Below are 22,392 nucleotides of genomic sequence, written 5' to 3'. Positions count from 1 at the left end.
GAAGCATCATTATCATTTGTTGGCAGTGTGTGAAGGAGAATGGTATTTGCTGTATATTAATAAATCATATAACATGAGTCATCCTCGAGCATTCTCTGAACCCCATTTGCAAATGAGATGAGTTTCACAGTTGCACAATAGAGTGGTGTGATTTCACTCCCCTTTCATCCTAGCTTTAGAAAATGTTTCTACTGAGTTTTTCTTCTCATTTTGACATAGAATTTTCAAATTTCATTACAATAGGTGGTTTTCCTCAAACTTAACTGCTACACTCTCATGCCATCTTTTTAATATCTTAGAGCGGCTGTTCTTTCAGCCACAGTAAATTTCCTTTTTGACTATAGAAACATACTCACCTTTATGGATTTTTAGGTATAATTGGCTACATTAAAAGGCTACATTTGTGTTATTCAGAAAAAAATGTGTCATATATGCTTTTACTATGTAGATATTTTACCTGAAATATTCTGAGATTCTGGGAATCATTTAATCTTGTAGAAATCTCATCAGCATTTCTTTTCTACAATAATAATTTGGCAGCAACCCAGACATAACACAAGTTGGATGCCTGAGACTCTCCCTTGCATATCCATTGCTTTACCCTTTGAAGCATTTTGGCTGTCTTTAAGTTTGTATTGTTTTAGTAATATTTTACTAGAAATCATATGTAGTTACAATAAAAATGAAGCCATTTTCTTGAAAGATAATTGTCATTTGTAAAGGTCAACTCAAACTCAGTAAGGATATAAGTAGGGCAGGGTGTGGGATGAGATATCTTTTGAAATTAGATTATAAATATATGTAATATATAAAGTCAGCTGACATTCCATGTAAGACTTTCTATAAATTGTGGTATAGATAAGATTTAAGGCCAATTTGTCATGTGTTTTAAACTGTAGAGATATTAATATGTAGTTTGATGTCATAAAATGTTCTCCAGGGAACAAAAACACTTGTGTAACCGTCTTATTAATGAGTCACTTGTGACTACAGCTGATATGTTGTCTTTCTGAAGACAGCAAAGAAGCTGGGTGAAATAACTAATTCAGAGTGATATTTCTTCAAAAACACAAATCAGTTTTGTTTGACCTTTTGTGGATTATGTGGCCAATTAGACTGATATCAACTGACTTTGGAAGCAAAAGTCTTTTTGTTTTTGATATTAGTGATTAGACACCTCTAGGACTAGCTCTGAAAATCCATGCTAAAATCTGAGGGTGTTTTGGGGGACATTGATAAACAAGTGCTTTTAGAAGGAATTTTTTGGAAGTTAAAACCTTGATAGCTATTTTTATTTCTGAATTCAGGTTACTCAGTGTATCCCATAGTAGGAGTCTCTAGATGGGAGAGCCTTAGAAATCTAAGAAATGTGGAACAAGAACCAACACGTTTAGTTTGGAATCATCTGCAGTCCAGTCTCTACCCTTCTCTTTTTGCCCTATGACAAAGGACAAACCACAACCAAACTTTTCACTTCTCTATTATTCTAAAAAGGGAATTTCAAGATGGGAATAGGTAGGGGATGGAAGGCAAAGAAAAAACCAAGGAAATCCATCATGGTGAATCTGAGTGTATATCTATCTTTCAAAATGTAACAATCTCTTCTGCAGCTAAAAATGATGCATCTTTGTCTCTTATTGTTGTTGCTCCTAGTAGAGGCACATTCTTTGGGATTGGAACTTGACAAGAAGGGGAATGTTTGAATGTTTCTTCCCACTTCTTGACATTTGGGCATTGGGATATTGTCATACTAAGTGACAATTGGAATATTGTCATTTGGAATTAATTGGAACAAGATCATAGATGGTGGAGGAAAAGCATACGCTGATTCAGGAAAAGAAAAAAATGTCATTCAAAATGTTAGGACCAATTTTCACTCATTCTTATCATTTACTTGCAACATCACTTTGAAATTATGACAAAACCTTTGTCCCCATCAAGGGAGAAATCTGAAATTGCATTCCTTTGCTTTTTTGCTTATCCAAGCAACTACCTTGCCATATGTTCTCATGATGCAGAAAGAGAAGAGGGGGAGAGGGAGAAGGAGGGAGACAAACACAGAAGGAAGGAGAGAGAGAGAATGTTTCTGTTTTATGAAAATATCACAAAAATCAGTAGATTTTTGGACATGATGACCATTTTTTATCACCTCCTAAATTGCACAAGTTAGAGTTAGAAACCAAATTATAAGTTTTCTAGAATTATTTGAAAAACAGAATTTTCTGTACTCATTTTATTTTCCATGCTAAAATGACCATTATTAACTGCAAAATAATATGAAATCGCAGTTTACAGCAGTGAAGAGTTTGTTTTTCACCTTTGTCATCAAATGACACTATTCACAATGCCCCTTTAATGATAGTATTCTGGAAAAATCCCAGGTTGCATTTTAAAAGGCATAACAATAATTGTATATTCTGAGAGGTAAGGCAATGTAGTAGATGAAGACTCAGCTACATAGCATCAGAAAAACTTGTCTGATGCATGACCTTGAACAAGTCACTAAGCCTGTTTTAGTTCTGCCAAGAATCTCTAAGACAACAAGCTACAACGTAAATGCTGGTGGACTTTGGATTGGTAGAAGAAATTTTGTGCCTAGAAATCATTTGCACCAGTGAAATCTCAGTTCTGCTCCTCCAACCCACGCCCCCAAAACAACCTGAAAAACTTTTGATCATATTCAGTTTTTGTAGACTGAGAATTGTCACCCCTGTGCTAATATGAGGTAACATCTTAGAAGAATCCCCGAGATAGTAGCAAGCTATTAAAAATGGATACATATTTTCTTAATTGGTGCTGCTTGATATGGCTATCATTTGTAATTTTATTCAAAGAGGACAGGGGAGATTGTTCTTAATATCATGTCTATTAAATGATCAGCCACACATTCTGTGAGGAGGCTCTTAGGGTCAGGTGTTTTTTTCCCAGGCTTGATACCTCAGCGGATGATGCTATTACCAGGAAGCCCCATATGAGCATGATGCAGGTTCCCTTGTCTAATCTTCATATAAGGTCACATGGAAGAGACAACCCTTTCATCTTCAAAGAAACTCTAATCACTTCTAAGGAACATAGTTTCCAGAAGTGTTTTGGGCCTGGGAGCAATCATAGGTTCATTTCTTTCCTGTTTTCAACCCATATAAGAGAAAGTGTACACAGATACTGTGTTTAGAGCTATCATATAAATGGGTGACAGGGAGTAAGGGGCAAGGGAAGTGACGGAATTGCTATCCCACCCAAGAGAACATGAGCCAAGGCACCTTGCTAGGATCAAAAATTGTCACAAAACTCCAGGCATTGAATTGGGTACTTACCTGATTGCCAGAAATTGTGTACACAATCATCTAGAAATGTGCTAGAACAAAAGTTGGATGGACCACTTGGTGAGTGTTTTCAAAAGACTTTCTTGTTCAATGAAGGGTTGGACTAGATGTTTTCTGAGATTTATGCTCTTATGATAATTACAGTATTTCAAATACCTGTGAAAAGTTTAGGTTCATTGTGCTATTTTGTCACTGAAAAGAAGAAGGGTTCAGGGAGGATTTTGTGAAGGAACCTAAACTAATTCTTGACAGAGAAAAAGACTTGGATCGAGCAAAGAGTTGGCAGGATAGAAACAAAATGAGCAGACTGCTTTGTTTTGGAAAGCCTATTAAATCTTATGTTTGGTCTTGTACTCCTTCCCAGTCTTTTATTGACAAAAATGCTTTCCCTGCTCTCTCTGGCTTTCCCCTGAAGTCCTGCTTGACTTTACTCAGCGAGTATGATTGTTTATTTTCACATCCACAGACTAAAGATTCCCTCAGAAGACTTTTCCATTGAGGAAATAGTCTCTATCCACTTGTTTTCTCTCCTGCCTAATTCCCAAACCTAATTCCCAAGGAATGGTCTTCCTGTAGTTACTTGAACTAGTGACTTCATCTGTCCTAAAAGCCCCCATCTTCTTAGATGCATGCACACCATGCTAACGGTCCTCCAGCCCCATCAGTCACATCCATAGCAGAAATGGGAAAAGAAATGTCTCTTCAGTTTCTTTGCTTATTACTTTGCCCAACAAAGAAGTAGTGGGTGCTTATTGAAGTTTGTCATTTTCCATGGGCCTTCAGCTCCTTGGATTGTCAGCTTCTCAGGTCAGCGACTGGTTTTGCCCTTTTTTGTATACTCAGTGTTTAACACAGTGCCTGGCACATAATAGGCATTTAATTAGTGTGTTTATAAGACTCACTGCTTTCTGAGCATTCTGAGTCCCCTCTCTGTGCCTCTTGAAAACTCATGAGGAAGGTAGGTTTGTCTGCTTTTGAAGTGCCATCATACATTCTTCCAAACCTTCATTTAGCATAATCACAATTTCTGTCTGTCCCAAGCTCCTGCTTTTTTGTGAACCATTTTATGATATAAGATGGCTTGTAAATGCAGCCTGGTATAGCGGATGGAGGGCCACCCTGCTGGCATGGTAGGTAGAGGGCGAAAGAGCTATCCTGGAAGTCAGAAGGGACTTGAGTTCAAGTTTTACTTACATATTCCTTGCCAGTCTGATACGTACTAGCTTTGTATTATAAATTGAGCCTCTCCATGTTCCGGATAACTCAGTTTGATTCTTAAAGTAGGGGTATTTGTCATTCTGCATCAGTGCTACATTAGCTTCATCATTATTACTACTATCATTGGCATTGCCACTTTAGTGGTGAGAGGGTTTCCATAACCGCAACTCCTTATGCTGATGAAATCCTTGACACAACTTTCTCCCTCAAGCTAATTTATCAGAAGGAAATTATTTTCTCTCCATGGATTGTTCATCATCTCATATGTGCATATCTGCTTGGATTGGGTCACTCTACATGGTAAAATTTTTCTCCTAGACTATACAAATTTTTATTTAAATTAATTGAACTTGGTCAAAATCAATAAGTCTCTTAGTACCTGCATCCTTTTCACTGTACATTATTGAGTGATAGTATGATATAAAATTGATAGAAGAATCATTTCTGTAAGTGACTGGTTAAGCAGTCAGGATGCCTCTGGACTGGGAGCTACTTGCTGGTGATAGAGTATCCCTAGAGGAGACTTCAGATATGTGTAGGACCCTGGATAGAACCCTGTTTGGAGGCATGGTGCTTACTTTGCCAATTACCCCTCCTTAATCTTCCCCTAACAACAATTCCAACCTTGATTTAAAATTTCCCTTGTCTGTGCCTGTGATAAACTTAAGGGAACAGGATAACTGTCTTCTGGTGTCTGATGGGAATCAAACTTGTTCCATTCTAAGTACAGAGTTGGAAGAAATAAGTAGAAATGACTCAAGGATACATTTAAGGGAAACTTCTGAAAAATTAATTAGGGCTGTCCAAAGTGGGAGGGCTAGGTTCTGGTTTGCCAGGAGTTCAACTTCCATGAGGGATGGTGAGCACCAAGGATACTACTCTCTGCACTTGGATATGGCAGCAGCAGCAGGGTTCAGAGGTGACCAGGAAAGGTTCCAGAATCTCTCTCTGGAAAGGCTACTCTCTACTGATTGGATTTTCCCACTCTCAAGCCATTTGATAAGAATTATACTTCAAGATAGAGCTCACTGAACACATAAATTGATGAGTTGTAGATGCTAGAAACATCTACTGTTTCATCACTTAAAGCTCTAGTTCTTACATACTTTATTCATTTCACAAACCATAGCCCCTGTATTAGCTCTCTTTGTATATGACTCATCTACCTAAAACCTAGAAAAAAATGTTATTAATGTTCTATAGAGTCTTAATATAACTATAGATTTTTCATATGCTTAGTATTGGTATATGATTTAGGCTTTTATGATGATGTATTTTTGATATTTGAGATTGGAAGGGGAGTCAGGACAACAGAAGGGTAAGGAGCTTAGCTACTGGAGATGACATTCTTCTCATTCACATGAGTTGTACCCATATACAATCAGTTTGTTTTTTCTTCATGTAGCAAGTGACTGTGTGGACAAGGGGAATCAGATACTGTATAGGACTATTTATTATATAGAGTTTGTTGTATCCCAACAGAGAAAGCATTGTTTCTATGATCTATCAGCTGAGATATAAAAAAAAATTGCTTTGTTGTATAGAATTGTTCTTTGTTTTCCTTTAAATGTTTTTTCCCCTTTGTTTTTTAAGTGAAGGCTAAATTGAGTGAATCATGGCACCTAGTATAGTGCTAGGTTTTGAGATTGTATAGTATAGTATAGAATAGTAAGTAGTCATTCATTTTTAAGTGTTTGCTATGTGTACTGCATTCTACTAGGTGTTAGAGTGAAGCATATAGGAGCATAACTGACCCTCCTTGCCTTCCAAAAGCTTATGGTTTAATTAGGGAGATTAAAAAATAACTTGTGAAATGATTAACAAACAGTACAAGATATGGCAAAACCCCAGTGAGTCCTGTATAGAAAAATGCCACAGGACCTGTTCAGAGAAGGGGATCTTGTTTTGACCTGAGGTGATGAAGGAAGATTTCATAGGGGAGGGAATTGAATTGGGTTTTGGAGTTTATGAGGATTCAAATAGAGTGGAAAGAAAAGATAAGTACCAGAAGATAGAGACTTAGATGGAGTAATAAATCCAGCCAGAAATAGATAAGCAGGCAGTTAGGTGAAAATAAAATTGTCTTTCTGGAAAGAACTTGAGTGTCAACACATTGTTGGTGGAATTGTGAATACATCCAACCATTCTGGAGAGCAATTTGGAACTGTGCTCAAAAAGTTATCAAACTGTGCATACCCTTTGATCCAGCAGTGTTACTACTGGGCTTATATCCCAAAGAGATACTAAAGAAGGGAAAGGGACCTGTATGCGTCAAAATGTGGCAGCCCTCCTAGAAGTGGCCAGAAACTGGAAACTGAGTAGATGCCCATCAATTGGAGAATGGCTGAATAAATTGTGGTATATGAATATTGTGGAATATTATTGTTCGGTAAAAAAATGACCAACAGGATGATTTCAGAAAGGCCTGGAGAGACACATGAAATGATGCTGAGTGAAATAAGCAGGACCAGAAAATGGTTATATACGTCATACTATATGATGATCAATTCTGATGGACCTGGCCATCTTCACCAATGAGATGAACCAAAGCAGTTGCAATGGAGCAGTAATGAACTGAACCAGCTACCCCCAGTGAAAGAACTCTGGGAGATGACTAAGAACCATTACATAGAATTCCCAATCCCTATAGTTTTGCCCACCTGCATTTTTGATTTCCTTCACAGGCTAATTGTACAATATTTCAGAGTCCGATTCTTTTTGTACAACAAAATAACGATTTGGACACGTATACTTATTTTGTATTTAATTTATACTTTAACATATTTAACATGTATTGATAATCCTGCCATCTAGGAGAGGGGGTGGGGGGAAGGAGGGGAAAAATTGGAACAAAAGGTTTGGCAATTGTCAGTGCTGTAAAATTACCCATGCATATTAACTTGTAAATAAAAAGTTATTTAAAATTTAAAAAACAAAAGAATTTAAGTGTCAAAATGTAGATTTAGAAGTCACATACATATGTGGGGATGATCATTGGAACCATGGAAGTGGGTAAGATCATTAAGGAAGAAAATTTAAAGAGCCACCAATCTTCTCATCACCTTGGTTTATTTGGATACATGCCAATTCCTAAAATATGGTACCTGGTGTGGAACAAGAGACCTCCCTATGTGATATGACTGTGACCTCACTTATCCTGATCCCAGCGCCTCAATGTGAGCTAATAGCACACTAGCTGTTTTCTGTTGCTTGGCCATACCAGTGACTTAGATTCAGGTTACTGTCTGCTAAAATCCACAGATATTTATGATGTGAATTGTTACCCTGTCTGACATGTTTCTCTAATGCCTGTAAATACCTCCTTCCTGTCTTCTCCCCATATAAATGCGGCAAGCCCACATATCAGAGCCTGTTTGGAGGAATAGGAACTTTGGAAGTTTAGAGAAGGGGCATAATTAAATGAAATAAGCAGTTTATTATACTTAAATTGTTGGCAGTGCTCAACAAGTCAAATGGAAAGAATGGAAATTGAAAGGTAGAAAAATAATTTCTGGAACAATCTAAATTTGAGTAGATGAGTACCTGAAGTAGGTTGGTCATTATGAAATAAGAAAGAAAGAGGTAAATACAAGAGACATCATGAAAGAAAAATTATTATGTGGTAGGATGGTGAATCTAGAATTACATGTAGTGACCAGTTAGACTTGGGTGGCAAGAGATAAGATGTCAAAGATATTTTAAGAATTTCACACATGGATGATTTGAGATGGGCAGTTCATTTAAGAGGAGAAAACAACAAATTCCCCTTTAGAAATACTGAGTTTCATGTGGAAATTGTGTATAAATTTGGAACTAGGAACATGAAGCTGAAGCTTAGGTGGGAAGGAGGGCTATAGTGAGCAGCCAAGGTGACATCTGGAGCCATGACTTATAGTCAGAAAGAGCATGTTGATATCTAACATATATAGAATTGCTTGCCATCTAGGGGAGAGGGTGGAGGGAGGGAAGGGAAAAATCGGAACAGAAGCAAGTGCAAGGGATAATGTTGTAAAAAATTACCCAGGCATGGATTCTGTCAATATAAAGTTATAAAATAAATATAAATAAATATAAAATAAAGTATAAAATAAAATATATATTTAAAAAAAAGAAAGAAAGAAAGAGCATGTTGAGATAGAATCATCTTACCTTCACAAATTATAAATCAAGTGAACCACATTTCCTTGAGCCTTCTTTGTGAAGGAAGACGGCACAGTTAGGGATGAAGCAGTGCACAAAGGATGTTTTCTGGTCTTCTCTTCTTCCTTTCCTTTGTTCTTATCTTTCTCTTCCCATCAAGAATGATACCTTATTCTTATATCTAAGACTTAATAAAAATAAATACTACCTCAGTAAAGATCCTCAGTGCCATCTGCCTGAAATGTTGCTTTAGCTTCCTAGCCAGCTTATTTATCCTCTGCTTCACTTCTTCCAATGCAATTCAATTAACATTATTAAGACAATATTACCATACTTTCTGTATAGTAAGCTGCAGGCAACTAGGAGGCACAATGAGTAGAACGCTGGGGCTAGAGTCAGGAGGGCTTATCTTTCTGAGTTCAAATCTAGCCTTAGACACTTACTGTGACTGGCTAGGACCCAAAGCCAACAGGTGGAGGGAGTAGCTAACAGGTCATTTTGGCAGAGTCCATGGGGGGCACAAATTAAAAAAATGGCAAGTGGAGTTTAGATTAGGAGAATTAAATTCTGGTTTATCCCATTCATTAGTGGGTTGATGAATTATGTCCCTTTAATGTTCAGAAACTTTCAGTGGTTAATAGCTCTTGAGTACTTAGTGTATTGTATAAAACCAAAATAAATGTCTAGCAAAATTATCATTAAGAAGTATTGAAAAAAGCCAACCCATAATGCTTTTTAAATTACTTAGTTTTCTTTACTTTTTTTTTTTTTTAAACCTTTCAGGATCTAAATAAACGTTTGTCACTTCCTGCGGACATTAGAATACCCGACGGTTATTTAGAAAAGCTGCAGATAAATAGCCCTCCATTTGATCAACCAATGAGCCGGCGTTCTCGGAGAGCTTCCTTGGTGAGTTTTGAAGGATTTCTTATGCCAACAACAATTAATCAGCCTTTGACTTGCTTAGTATACAGTTTTCAAATTGTAGCTACATCTATTTCAGCATCCTAGATATTTTGAGAGTTAGTATGACCTAGTAGAGAACTGGCTTTAGAGCCAAGACACCTGTGCTCAAGGGCCATCCCCAACATCTCTTGGCTTTGAGAAGGAAAAGCTCCCTGAAATCTCGGTGGGCAGGAAGGAGCCCCCTGCCCTGGGAGTTGGAAGGCTTTCTGTTTTCTGGATTGGCTGGAATTTCAGTGTATCTTCTTTGAAGCAGCTTTTCTGACTGTTTAGGTTTATTTAAGTTATTTGAATGTGGTAATTATATATGTACTCTACTATTTCAGAAATTAGATAAATTACTATTAATGTTATCTTTAAATTCTGGGAAATTTGAGAAATTTTCTTTAGGGCTTAAAATGGCTTATTCATTATGCATTTTCTGATTTTTCCCATTAACTAAGTAGCTGAATTGGTATATATATGTATAACTCATATACTTTCTCCTCCAAAATCTGATTTGTATAAAATCAGATTTCACCTTATAATAAACATGTTTAACTGTGTGTGTCTTTTTTCCCCAAAAAGAAATGTCATTGTAAGAGTATATTCTATGTTCAGCCCAGTATGAGTGAGTTTTGTTAGAAATTCTGTATGTCTGAAGCTCTTCCTGAGAAATCATGACTTTGAATGTGACCAGGGAAGGAATCAAGAAAACGGCTTATAGAGTGGTTCTATGCCTGCTTTCTGTTTTCGTGTTTTGATGAAGGTGGCAAATTTAGATCGTGAATGGTTTTATCACTAAATAAACAATTCCTTTTTATATGAATTCAAGGAGATTCCAGAATAGCAGCATGTACCCAAAGCTTCAATATAGCCCAACAGAATTTAGAATAATTTTTTAAAAACCGTAACATAGATATTAGTTTGGTTTTTTCAACCACAAGTGTATGCTTTGTGTTCTGTCTGAGACATGATATAAGAAATTAGGGTGAGTATAGAAGAGTCTGTAATTCAAAGTCTGGAATTAGGAGCATCAGATAAATGAATGTTTAATAAAGGAGATGTGAATACCCTCTGTACAGCACATACGTTTTGAAATCAGGGAAAATCCATAGACTTCTCTCCCACCCCCAAACTCTCTGCTGAGTTGAATAGATACTTTTCTGTGACATGTTTTCTTTTGAGAAAAATTTTTTTTCTTACATGATTTCTTATTCATTTCATATAAACTACTATATCTCTTGAAGTTATTAATCAAATATTTCAGACACCAAAGTCTTGACTAACATGTTTAAATGAGTGTGCTATGATGATGCTTTGTCTCCAGGGGAAAATAGCTGTGAATTTTCCCATACCTCCTATTTTTCTGTGCATCTCACTTATCCTATTTGCCGATGGTAGCTTGTTCTTTTAGACTCTTTTTAGTGGATGGATCCAAGAGCTCAGCCTATTCTATCTGTGACATCTAAATGCAACTAAATATTTTTAAATTTCATTATAAACTTAATATTCAAATATTCAAAATATTCAAAAAGTATATGAAATACAGGTAGAAGAGGCTGAAGCCAAATGAACCATTTCCAAACCATGATGTTGGCATTTTAATCAGCCTGCTCCTTCCTCTCCTTCTTTCTCCCTCCAGAACCACCCTGGCATCTGAGGGAAGAGCTTGTGCTTTCACTTGACTTTTCATGACAACTTTCCCCTCCCCCTTTTGAGTTCCTCTTTAGATCATTTATCTTCCCCCATTTCTACCCATTAGATTGTAAGCTTTTGAAGAATATTACAGATAAATTACTGATCTTCACTGGTGCAATTCTAAATTGCCCACATTAGTGAAATCCCATGAATATATCAAAATGTTGAAGAATGGCTAACTTAACTATTACCATGATTAAACATTTTGATATATGGACTTGTAATTTGTTTTCCAATTCCAATGCAGTTTTTTGCTGTGGCTACTGGAGCCATTGAGAAAAATTTTGTACTTGTTATCCTTATACCCACTAAAATAACAGAATGGGGAAAAAAAATGATAGCTATCTTGGAGAAACAGGCACACTCATACATTGTTGATTCTACTGCAGGCATGTTAGAAAGTTAGTACTTTATCACCACCACTACCACCACCCACCTCTTCCCCCACCCAAAAAAAAAAAACAAAAACAAAAAAAACAACCCACAAACCAAGACCAAATATATTGCCAAATATCATGGTAAAAAATTTTTTTTCTATATTTGTTCAAACTAACCACAGATGAAGGAATAGCATACATTGATATTCATTCATAGCAATCATTTTGGAGCTTTTTATGTATAGGTCTCTTGTGCAAATGTCACTGTTATTGATAAGTTAATGTCTATGGATTTGGTACATTTTGTCATTGCCATAATATTATTATTATATTATGTGTCTTATTTATTTTAATATTTTTATTTATTATATACATATATATTTATTATAATAAAGACAATTCTTTTTCATTTCATTTCTTTTTATTCTAATATATAATATATGTAAAATACATGTTGTTTTTATAGATTTTTCTTAAATCATTGCCACTAGATTTTACTAAATCTCTTACTCTTGAACTTAGTAGTTTATAATTACCTCCAGTGTCATAAAGACACAGGACAAAGAAAGATCTTGGAACTTAAGTGGGTGTTAAATGGAGGTCAGCCTGACATCTTTGCACATCAGTTCTGTGAGGGAGACAAAGCAAGCACTTTCTAATTTTTTATCTTCCTGGTAGAATTAATCTTCAAGAAAAAAATATTAAGTGTTTCCCATGGGCAATGAACTGTTTGAAGTTTGAGGATGAAAAAAGGAAAGAAAAATAAACTTTGCCTTACATTCATTCTTTTTGGGCAATGATACTCTTTTTTTTTTTTCTTTTTAATTTATAGCCTATACATAGTAGATTCTTTAAAGTGCATATTAAGCTAAATTGAGTCGAGTTTTAGGCCATTTGGCAGAGGTTGCACACTCAATTCATTTCAGGATGAATGAAGAATGTTGCCAAATTTCTAGTACATTCTGTTTAAACTAAAATGCCACCTAAAATATTTGAACCAAAAGCACAAGCACAGCCTTCTACCTAGCAATCTTCATGATCTGAAAAGACTTCAAGTATGGCCCTTTTACTTGACTGTGCTGGTAGCCGGATAATGAATCTTTGAGTTCCTAAACTATCCAACCACCTGCCCAGGTGGATGGGTATCTTTGGAGTTTTGCATCTTTATGTGTCTTGGACTGTTTTTAAGATTTTGTGATTATTAGTTTATTAGGGAAACATTAACTAAAGAACAAAATGTCTCTAAACACCATAATATGTCTTTTGTGTCAGTTGATATTTATGTACTTTATATTAGTATTTTACACTAAGTTATTAATGTACTGAGTTGCTCTAAAGATAATGCTTATTTGGCTTTACAGATTTTTGTGATCATAGGTCTAAGAGGTTAAGAAGTCAGTTGACAATTATTTGTGAAGTACCTGCTGTGATGTGCTTAAGAGTCCAAAATCTAAGAAGCTGGGTTAGCGAAGAGAACATGAAGACGGTCTGCCAGGCCTTGAGCTAGGAATGGCAAGGAATCACTCCTAGGTTGTGATGGCTGGAAGAAGTATGAAGTTCATGGCTAAAGCAGTAAAATATATGTAACTGTTAGGTTGCAGAAGAAAGATAATGATTTTTGTATTAGATATATTGAGTGTGAAATACCTATATCTCCAGGCAGGACTGGCATTCAGGATAAAAGATAGTGTGAATCCCTAAGTTTGAGAGCCTTCAGCTTAGAAGAAATAGTTGAATCCTTTTGAGAACTGATGAGAAACAGGGCACACAACAAAGATGAAAGAGAGTCCCCAGCAGAATCTTGTCCACAATGATAGCATTTGTATGTGGATGGTCATCTTGTCAAGAACAAGGGGTCAGCTGCGGGGGTAGAAGATTTGAGGAGGGGGAGGGAGGCAGAGATGTCTTCAGCAGCAAGAAATGCTAGAGATATACAAAGATTGAGGATCCAGGAAAAGGCAATTAGTTTGCAAGAAAGTAATCTTTGATAGTGCCATTGCAGTTGAATGTTGAGGGTTGAAGTGAGATTGTCTGAAGATGAGTGAGCAGAAAGTAGAGCAATGAGCATAGACCTTAGTTTTCTGGAAATTAAGTGATAAGAGGATCAGTGAACAACATTTACCTAATATTTATTCCTGTGTACATTTTGTATCTTCCCCCCCCCCCAACTTTTTTTCATATTTTGTCTTCCTTCATTAGATTCCTTGAAAAGGGGACTATCTTTATATCCCCAATCCTTATCACAGTATTGGAACATATTAAGTTTTTAATCACTATTGATCCACTGACCAAAGTTGAAACAATTCTTGTTTCTAGAAGCCTTTGTTCTTTAGGAGGGTCACCAGAAGGTTTTTTCAAGGAAAGGGATTTGTACTTGCTTCTAGGCAGCAAGTAAGGAGTCAAGTGGATGAGGAGAGATTGAAAATTCTGGAAAGAGAAAGGAGGCTTAAAAAGAGACAAGCTTGTAGAGAAAAGGGTTAAGGGGAATGCATCCTGGAAGGCCAAAGTGGAGGAGTAGTGTTGGCAAGTAGAGGAAAGGCCCAGCTCCTCTCCTTTGAGGAAAATTAGCTTGTGTGGAGGTGATTTAAGTGCAGACATTCCCAAGTTAAAAATGTTCTTTGTTGTCAAATGCTCAAAAAAGGTTTAATAGTGTGGTACCAATAGAACAAAAATAGCAGATAAAAACAAAAGTCTGAAATTTATTGCTATACCTAAAGTACCAATAACTTTATGCAAGATTGGTGATTCTAAATAATTTTAATAGGATTTAACTTAGACAGCTAAAATTACAGATTGGGAATATAAGTATCATTTCCTCTAGCTTCATGCCAGATGTAAGTGAAAGATCTAAAACTTATCATTTGCAGTTTCTTTTTTGCTTAGTGATGAAATTAAGGAGAACAGTGCCCCCTAATGAATTTTCAGAGCATTGAGAGTGGAACATTAAATTGCTTCAGGCATGGTGGTTGATTGTTTCCTCTCCCTGATTAAAATTGATTGTCGAAGCTTTGGAACCCAAAATGAAATCGGCTAGCTGTGTTTCAGTTTGTGAGAATGACATATTGTAATTCTGCACAGTTTTGTGTAATGTTTTAGGACTACGATATCCAAGATTATGCAGACTGAGCCTTAGATTTATGACTAGAATTGCAAGATATGGGTACAACTGTTGATATATCTTACTGCTTCTGATTTTAGATACAACTTGAATTTTTCATAAACTTCTAAAAATCAAATTTTGAAAGACTTTGAATATTAAATTAATTTTTAAAAATATGAGTATTGCATTTCTCCTGTTTATTAGTTAGTAGCAAGCATCTAGAGCTAATTATTATCTTTCTAAAATTTTGTGCCCAGACATGGAAGAACTGTGACCTGTCTGATTTTGGACACTCCCTTTCTTCCTATCCGGATTCACTTTCCTAGCTACCGTTATCACATGCTTGCAATCCAGCAAATTTATTGACCACTCTAGTATTATAATATGTAATTCTTACACAAGCTGAGTAAGATATAGAGTCCAATGGGTAAAATTTGTGTGGACATGTTTTTTTTTGTTTTGAAAGGATTTTTTTTTTTTTTCAAATCAAATCCTTCTTATGAGATTACATACATATTCTATTAGAGGACAGGCTTGAGATTGAGACCAGAGTGGTTCAGATCATCATTTACTTAACCATTGCATGGAAGCAGCAAGGATATATAGCATTTATTTAATTGACTACATTTTCTCTGACTCTTGATCAGGTATATTGGCAGATCTCAGGGAGACGTCCTGCCTTCTTGCAGTCTGGCTTTTGAACTTAGGCCACCAAGAAGCTACGGTTGAATCTCAGTGATTTCAGTTCCTTTTAAGAAAAAATTGCCATATGGCAATATGTGGCAAAATTTTTTTCTTTAACACTTTCCCTCTTAAAACATGCTATGTCACAGAAACTGCATACTACTCCATTATGTGTGATGGTTAAGAAATGGAATGTTTTTGTCCATCAAACATCTTGATTCATTATTGTCACATATACCCAGTCATCCATTTTCAGAGAATATTAATATGATTAAAAATAATTATCAATACGTCTTATTTTTCAGAGGGGTTGTCAGGATCTTGGAATTTATCAGTTATTTGTGTTTTAGTTAATAGAAATTTATGGTGTATAGGCCCAATAAATACTTGTAACTCTTGATATGAAATGGAAATGAATATTTTTTCCTAATATTAAACCAAGGGCTAAGACTGTCAGAATGCATAGACAGAGGGATCTTGAATGAAAATGAAGCTCGACCATAATTTTATCTCATCTAGTGAAACACTTATATAAATTGTACTTAGGCATCTCCACTGGTAGAATAGAATGCCCACCCTTTTTAGGCAGATGCTTTTAGGCAGCTTTTCCTTATCTCAAGGCCAAGTTTGCCTTTTTGATTCACATTATTGATTCATATTTGTTCCTTGTTTTTCCTTTTTGGGTCAACCAGAACAAGCCAATTCCCTATTCCTGGGATTCAGAGCCTTGAAAACAGATATGGTACCAAGTTTTTTTCCAGGCTAAACAACCTCCCCTTGTTTGTTTTTTTAAAGGTCCTCTCTGGTTTTGTATACTGTCTCTCTTAAAGCACATAGTAACTTTCCTGGTTACCATATCACATGCTTGAAATCCAGTAAACAAACAGTTGTCTTACAGTTGTGTTTCCCCCCCTACCCCCTTATAGTCATATAGTTGATTTTTTTTTTTTAATCCAAGTATATTTCGCTTGCTTTTCCTCTTCTACTCTCTTCACGCTCCTTTGTCTAGATATACATATCAAAATCAAGCTAGTAAATTTCTACCTTTTATATAAATTAGCTGTTCTTACAGATTGATTGGCAGAGAATTAAGGCTTTTATTTTTAAAAACTAGGTTTAGAATCCATGAACTAATTTCAGTTAAAAGATACTTAAGTAGATTAGAAAAAAAATCTTCCCCCAGATTTCAAATGTATAGGTATGAAGTTTTATAGGAAACGCACTGTTATTTAGCAACAAAAGCTTATTTTTCATATCTTCCTAATAGTCATGATGGTGTCATGCAATCATTAGTCAATATTCAAAGCACATCATACTTTGTTGTATGTGATGAGGTTCATTGTTACTATTTGTAAGTAGTGTTGTTACTTTCCATTTGGGGTGTTCTGCTTGTCAGATCTAGTGAAATGGTTATTATTTTAACTTGGTAACATGTTTGACCAAAAGTACATACAAGGAGCAGCATCAGTACTGCCATTTTCCTTTTAATTTGCTCAAAATCATATTATTTAACATTATCTCCAATCCAGGATATCTTTGCAGGAATCTTCTAAGCCATGATTTCACTTTGTGAGTGTTCGTTCACTTAAAATTAGTTCTCCATAAGTTTTGATACAAGTAAACTTTAGTCATAAAATGCTGGAAGATGCCATCATCTATCACATAGAAACAATAATTCCAAGTCTTCCCTCAGATTGTGTTATATACTAGATGTGGCATATAGCCATTTGATTAATACACCCAATAAGGTCACCAATATTGATTGGTTTACTAAATTTATTCATATAACTTAATTTCCCTTTTAAAATAAAAATAAATCAAAATAGGAATTCTAGTATTTTCTGTTGTCATTTTTTGCCCTTTACTTTGGAGATAAATGGTATAGATCAAGAATGGTTGTTTTTCAATACCTGCAAGCATTTCCTTATAACTTAAAAAAGGAAACACTCTTTTATGATTATTTCTTTGATATTCCAAGGAAAAAGAAATCTTTAACATCAAATTCCTCCCATAATAGATAAATATGCCATGTTTCTACATAAAAATGAGATACCAAACTCAGGAGTAAGTTAACTAACACTTCAACTCTCACCTAGTGCTGTTGTGGTTTGTCCTTTGTTCTCCACTCTGATATTCAGGTGAATTAATTCTAAGTGAGGGAAGGCTGGGCAAGATCTGCCTCACTCTGGATCCAATGACCATGTATAGATCAGGATCACTGGAAATAGCCCTTCCCACCTAGTGCATAGAATTGGGAAAGGGACAATGGTAACATGTCAGCAACTTTGGTTATTGCTCCAAGGTCATAGAAAGCCTTATACTTAGTTGTTTTGGAAAATTGTCTCTCTGAACTAATTTTAAATTGTATAACCATGTTCATCTGTATTCATAACTATGGTATAATACTAATGTTATTTCTTTAGGAATCATTTCAACATCTACGAAATCAAGAACTATTCTGTTTTTTACTTAACAAAAAAGGTTGGGCTTACCAAGAAAAAGGCTAGTGCCGCTGAGGTGGTATTGTGTTTGGTTTTTTTTTTTTTTTTTTTTTTTGGGGGGGGGGTGTAGTTTTTGAAATAAAACTGTGTGAGAAGTATAAACATGAGGAATTAATGTTTCAATCAGGTTGGGCAGAACTTCATTTCACATACAAGTACTCCTCTTTCTAGGAGTGGCACGTCTTTATTATCTTCTATCTCTTGAATATTCTAAGGAGACAATGTTAGTAAGTTGGTCATTTCGTATCTTGTTGGTTTGAACAGATAAAATCATACTTGCCCAAATTTGCATTTTAAGTTTTCATATGGAATATACATTGACTTATTAAACTTCTGAAGATGGGAAAGTTTTTATTTTAAGGCTTTATTATTTAATCCTTAAATGGAGTCTAACAGTAACTCACTCATGTTTCTAGGTTTTATAAGCCAGCAAGATCCTTTTGTCTTTTCTATTTTGTGTTTTGGATTGCAAGTATGTGAAAGTGCCACTCACTTCATTTCATAACCTACTGTTCAAATCTAAATTCAACATTAAGATTATAGTAAAGTATTTACTTTCCATTATTGCAGCCTGTCAGCAAATTCTCATGATGTCACTGAATTCCACTGTGAGGGGGCTGGCATATTTTGAATATTTAACTAGTTCTTCTCATTAGCAGAGGAACTGTACATGTCCACTTGTTGGATATATTTGTCATTAGGCATCTGTGACATGTTCACCTTTATAGACCTGAAAATCTGTATATTTTTTTAAAAGCAGACTCTGGCATTTAATTATGGGATTTGTATTAAATTGAGGGCTTGTGTTATTTTAAGTACATAGTTATTCAAAGAACTTGCCCAGAAAAATCTCTAGTCTTCTAGTTCCTAAGAAGGCTTTATTTTTTTTCCCCTATTTTTCTCATTTTAAGTGATCAAATCTGGCTACTTTCCTGTTATATTTGTTGCTTTCTAATATTTGCTAACTAATTTTTTTTTTTAACCTGGGAAAATTAGAATGCTCCCACATGTCAGGCACCTGCATTTTGTAGTGACAGGGAGTAGATAGATGGATTCAGGTTAATCATGGCTCCAATCCATGGCATAGTTAAAGAATTTTTTTAAATGGCATGCTTACTGCATAAAATTACCAATGAATAGAAATCAGGATTTGTTTGTATACATCTATAAAACATCTAAAATGTGTCTCCATACCCAAGAACTATCCCAAAACAGATCAACATGATTCACTTTCATGATGGGCTAAATTCGATGTCTTTTGCCTTTGTGTCACTAGAAATTAAAAACCTTTTTCTTGATAGGAAGGAGTTATCTATTACAGCTTGTTTCATTTTATTTATTAGCAGAGTTACTGATTCTAGAGGAAAAGAATCTGAGCTTTCTAAGTAATGCTGTTTAATGTCATGTAGAACACTAATCTATACTTAACAGATTTATTGAATAAATTAGCTTGTGGCAGTCTGTTTTTCTAAGATGCACTCTGTTTTTATTTATGATTCCTAAGACTTTGCTATAGAAGAGTATTGTATGGTTTTCCGTGAGATTGAAGCATGATTGACAAGCATATTTGTAGTTAAATAGTCTGGGAATCTAGAAAGTCAGTGTGTTAAATTATTTTCAAATTTGAAATTTCACAAAAATTGCTTTTGTATTGGATGTTCAGATTATATTTCTGCAAGGGCTTTTATAAACATATAAATATTAAATTAGACTAACTGAACTTTTTTCCTGCAACAACTATACCCAATTATGATAGCATTGCAAAGGAAAAATATTGAACCTCATGCCAAGGGACTGTTTGCAATAGGATTGAAATTTGATGAAGAACAAGATAACCTTTGCTTGCATTTTGCTTTTCTGATACCTTGTTTATATGCTTTGTGACCCTAGAAAGACCCAAAATCATGTCAATTTTTCAATACTCTATATTGTTATGCAAAAAAGGAAGGCAGATACTTTTTAAAGTTATTTAAAGAAAGGTATGTTGATTGAATTCAGTCTACCAGTGGTCTGGATTCAAAAATATGAGGATGGATATGTCTTAATGTTCTGAGAGTGCTACTGGGTGTGGAGAATAAATGAGAAAAAATCACTGGCTGTGACAGTTTTGAGATCATTGATAATTTTGGAGCGAGTAGTTTCAGTGGGAGAAAGATATTGAAAACCAGATTTTCAAGGAGTGGGTTGAGAAGTTAGTGAAAGGAAAGCAGGTATAAGCATTAAGGAGGAGGGAAATATAGGGTTAGCATGGAGAGACAGGGTCAGTTGGAGGAGGACACCTGGGAATATTTATGGGCATCAGGACATGAGCCAGTAAGGATAGAGAGGGATTGAAGAGGATGCCTTGTGGAGACAATCTGCTAGAAGGGTTGAGAGGGGATGAGAGAAGTGGTCCAAGAAGAACCTGAGAATCTTGGTAAGGATATACTCCTTCTCTTCATCAGAACCTGGAAGTAAGGATAGAGCGAGTGATGTCCAGGCTTTTGGGGATGTAGAAAGTCAGGGTGAAGAGAGCTCTCATAGCATATGTCTTCACTGTTCTCAAGAAAGTAGATGAGGTCCTCTGCTGTGAGAGTGGAGGAGGCTTATATGAGGATAAAGAAATCCTCCATGTATAGCATTATATCATCTATCCAGGAAAAACAAAAAAACCAAAAACTTCATCCTCCAAAGATGAATGCAGTATCATTTTTGACCATTAGATAAATTGATTGCAAATAGTAATCTCAGCAACCTGTCCTGGTTTATATTCTTTTGAAAAAAAAAATGACTGTAGTTTATGGAACAGTTTTTTTCTTCCAGGCTCCTTTATTTTTATACAAAAGAAGCAGTACCACAAAGCCCTTTAACAGACTTCCTTCATAGATAACTACCAATCCCTCTTTTATCAATCATGAGCATTTACTAAAAGACTGTTGAAAGTAGTCCTCATCTTTCAGGTTTCAGAAAATATTACCCTCCCTTCCTGTCCTCCATCATCCTTCCCTTTCTCTGGGAAAATGGAATTATAGCCACTCCTGCATAATGTAATATTGCCATTAGGATACGGAGTGTCTTTCCTTTCTTCGATTTATCCACACTTTTTTCTCTTCCCACACTTTCTATAAAACATTCCAGCTCTTCTAGCCTTTCTTTTTGGGCTTGAAGCTTTCCATGTTAGCTGTTTTGGGTTGCTCCAAATAGTGAGTCTTTAATCTATTATACTTGACCAATCAAGGTTGTGTCTGGGTATCCCTTTTCCTAGAACCAGACATTTGAAAAAATTGGTTCAACGGTTTGGACATATATACTTATTTTGTATTTAATTTATACTTTAACATATTTAACATGTATTGGTCATCCTGCCATCTAGGGGAAGGGGTGGGGGGAAGGAGGGAGAAAATTGGAACTTGTCAATGCTATAAAATTATCCATGCATATAACTTGTAAATAAAAAGCTATTAAAAAAAAAGAAAAGAAAAGAAAATTTGGTTCAAGTAAAAGAATGGGGAAGAAAGGATAAAGGTTTTTGAAAGTTTGTGAATTCTTTCCATATAATTCTTACATGTGACTTTTTCTAGAATTTGACTCACCTTCTTCATATACCATTTCCTGAGCAACACCAGAGTATGATTCAGAAGTGGTCATGCTTCATAGCTTTTGGTATAGGTAATGGAGCATTTTACTTATTGTTGCTGGGAATTCCTTTCTCATGTACAATAGGGATAGTGGACAAGGTGGTAGGTGAAGGAAATGCTTTCCTTGTATTCTACATTATAATTAAAAGATCAGGTCAGCCATTTATCTTTGCAAAGACTTCATTATCTTGACAGTTTGCATTTCTCCAAACAGCAGCATCTCATAAGAATATGTAATTTTTTGTTGATTTAAGAATATTGTTTAAGCACCATTTTATATAAAATTGAGATGACAGTTTTAACAGTGATTTAATTTGATTGTTCCTCTTTAATGTTGCCATGCTTGGTGAATTTAACCTTTAAATAGTTGCCCCGCAAATTAAATCAGACTAGATTGCTATGCTCTGGCAGTATAACAGATCATCAGAAACAGCAGAGTAAAAAAACTAAATGCTTTAAGAAATGTTGAAATTCATGTTTCTGCTTTAATTTGTAGTCGGAGATTGGATTTGGGAAAATGGAGACCTATATTAAATTGGAAAAGCTCGGAGAGGTAAGAAATTAACATACAACTTTTTTCTTTTCTGATTTTTTTGGGAGGGCATTAAAAAGCATATAAATAAAAAATTGCTTATCTATATTAAATCATTTTGTACCCTCCTCCTGATTATTTTTTAAATATTGTTTTGTTTTTGTTTTTTGCTGAGGCAGTTGGGGTTAAGTGACTTGCCCAGGGTCAGACAGCTAGGAAGTATTAAGTGTCTGAGGCCAGATTTGAACTCAGGTCCT

The 22,392-nt window shown here is 35.4% G+C and overlaps 1 protein-coding gene across 1 annotated transcript in view; it reads left to right on the top strand.

The window, feature by feature from the left end:
- Positions 1–22,392, top strand: part of CDK17 (cyclin dependent kinase 17) — a 144,857-nt gene that overhangs the window by 96,531 nt on the left and 25,934 nt on the right. The window contains exons 5-6 of the mRNA XM_052001161.1: positions 9,465–9,590; positions 22,100–22,156. Of these exons, the coding sequence (XP_051857121.1) occupies positions 9,465–9,590; positions 22,100–22,156 (183 nt within the window). The remainder of the gene's footprint in view (positions 1–9,464; positions 9,591–22,099; positions 22,157–22,392) is intronic.

This window comes from Antechinus flavipes, chromosome 5, assembly GCF_016432865.1.
Source record: "Antechinus flavipes isolate AdamAnt ecotype Samford, QLD, Australia chromosome 5, AdamAnt_v2, whole genome shotgun sequence".
In the NCBI taxonomy this organism is placed as follows: domain Eukaryota; kingdom Metazoa; phylum Chordata; class Mammalia; order Dasyuromorphia; family Dasyuridae; genus Antechinus; species Antechinus flavipes.
This window is presented reverse-complemented; position numbering and strand designations above follow the sequence as displayed.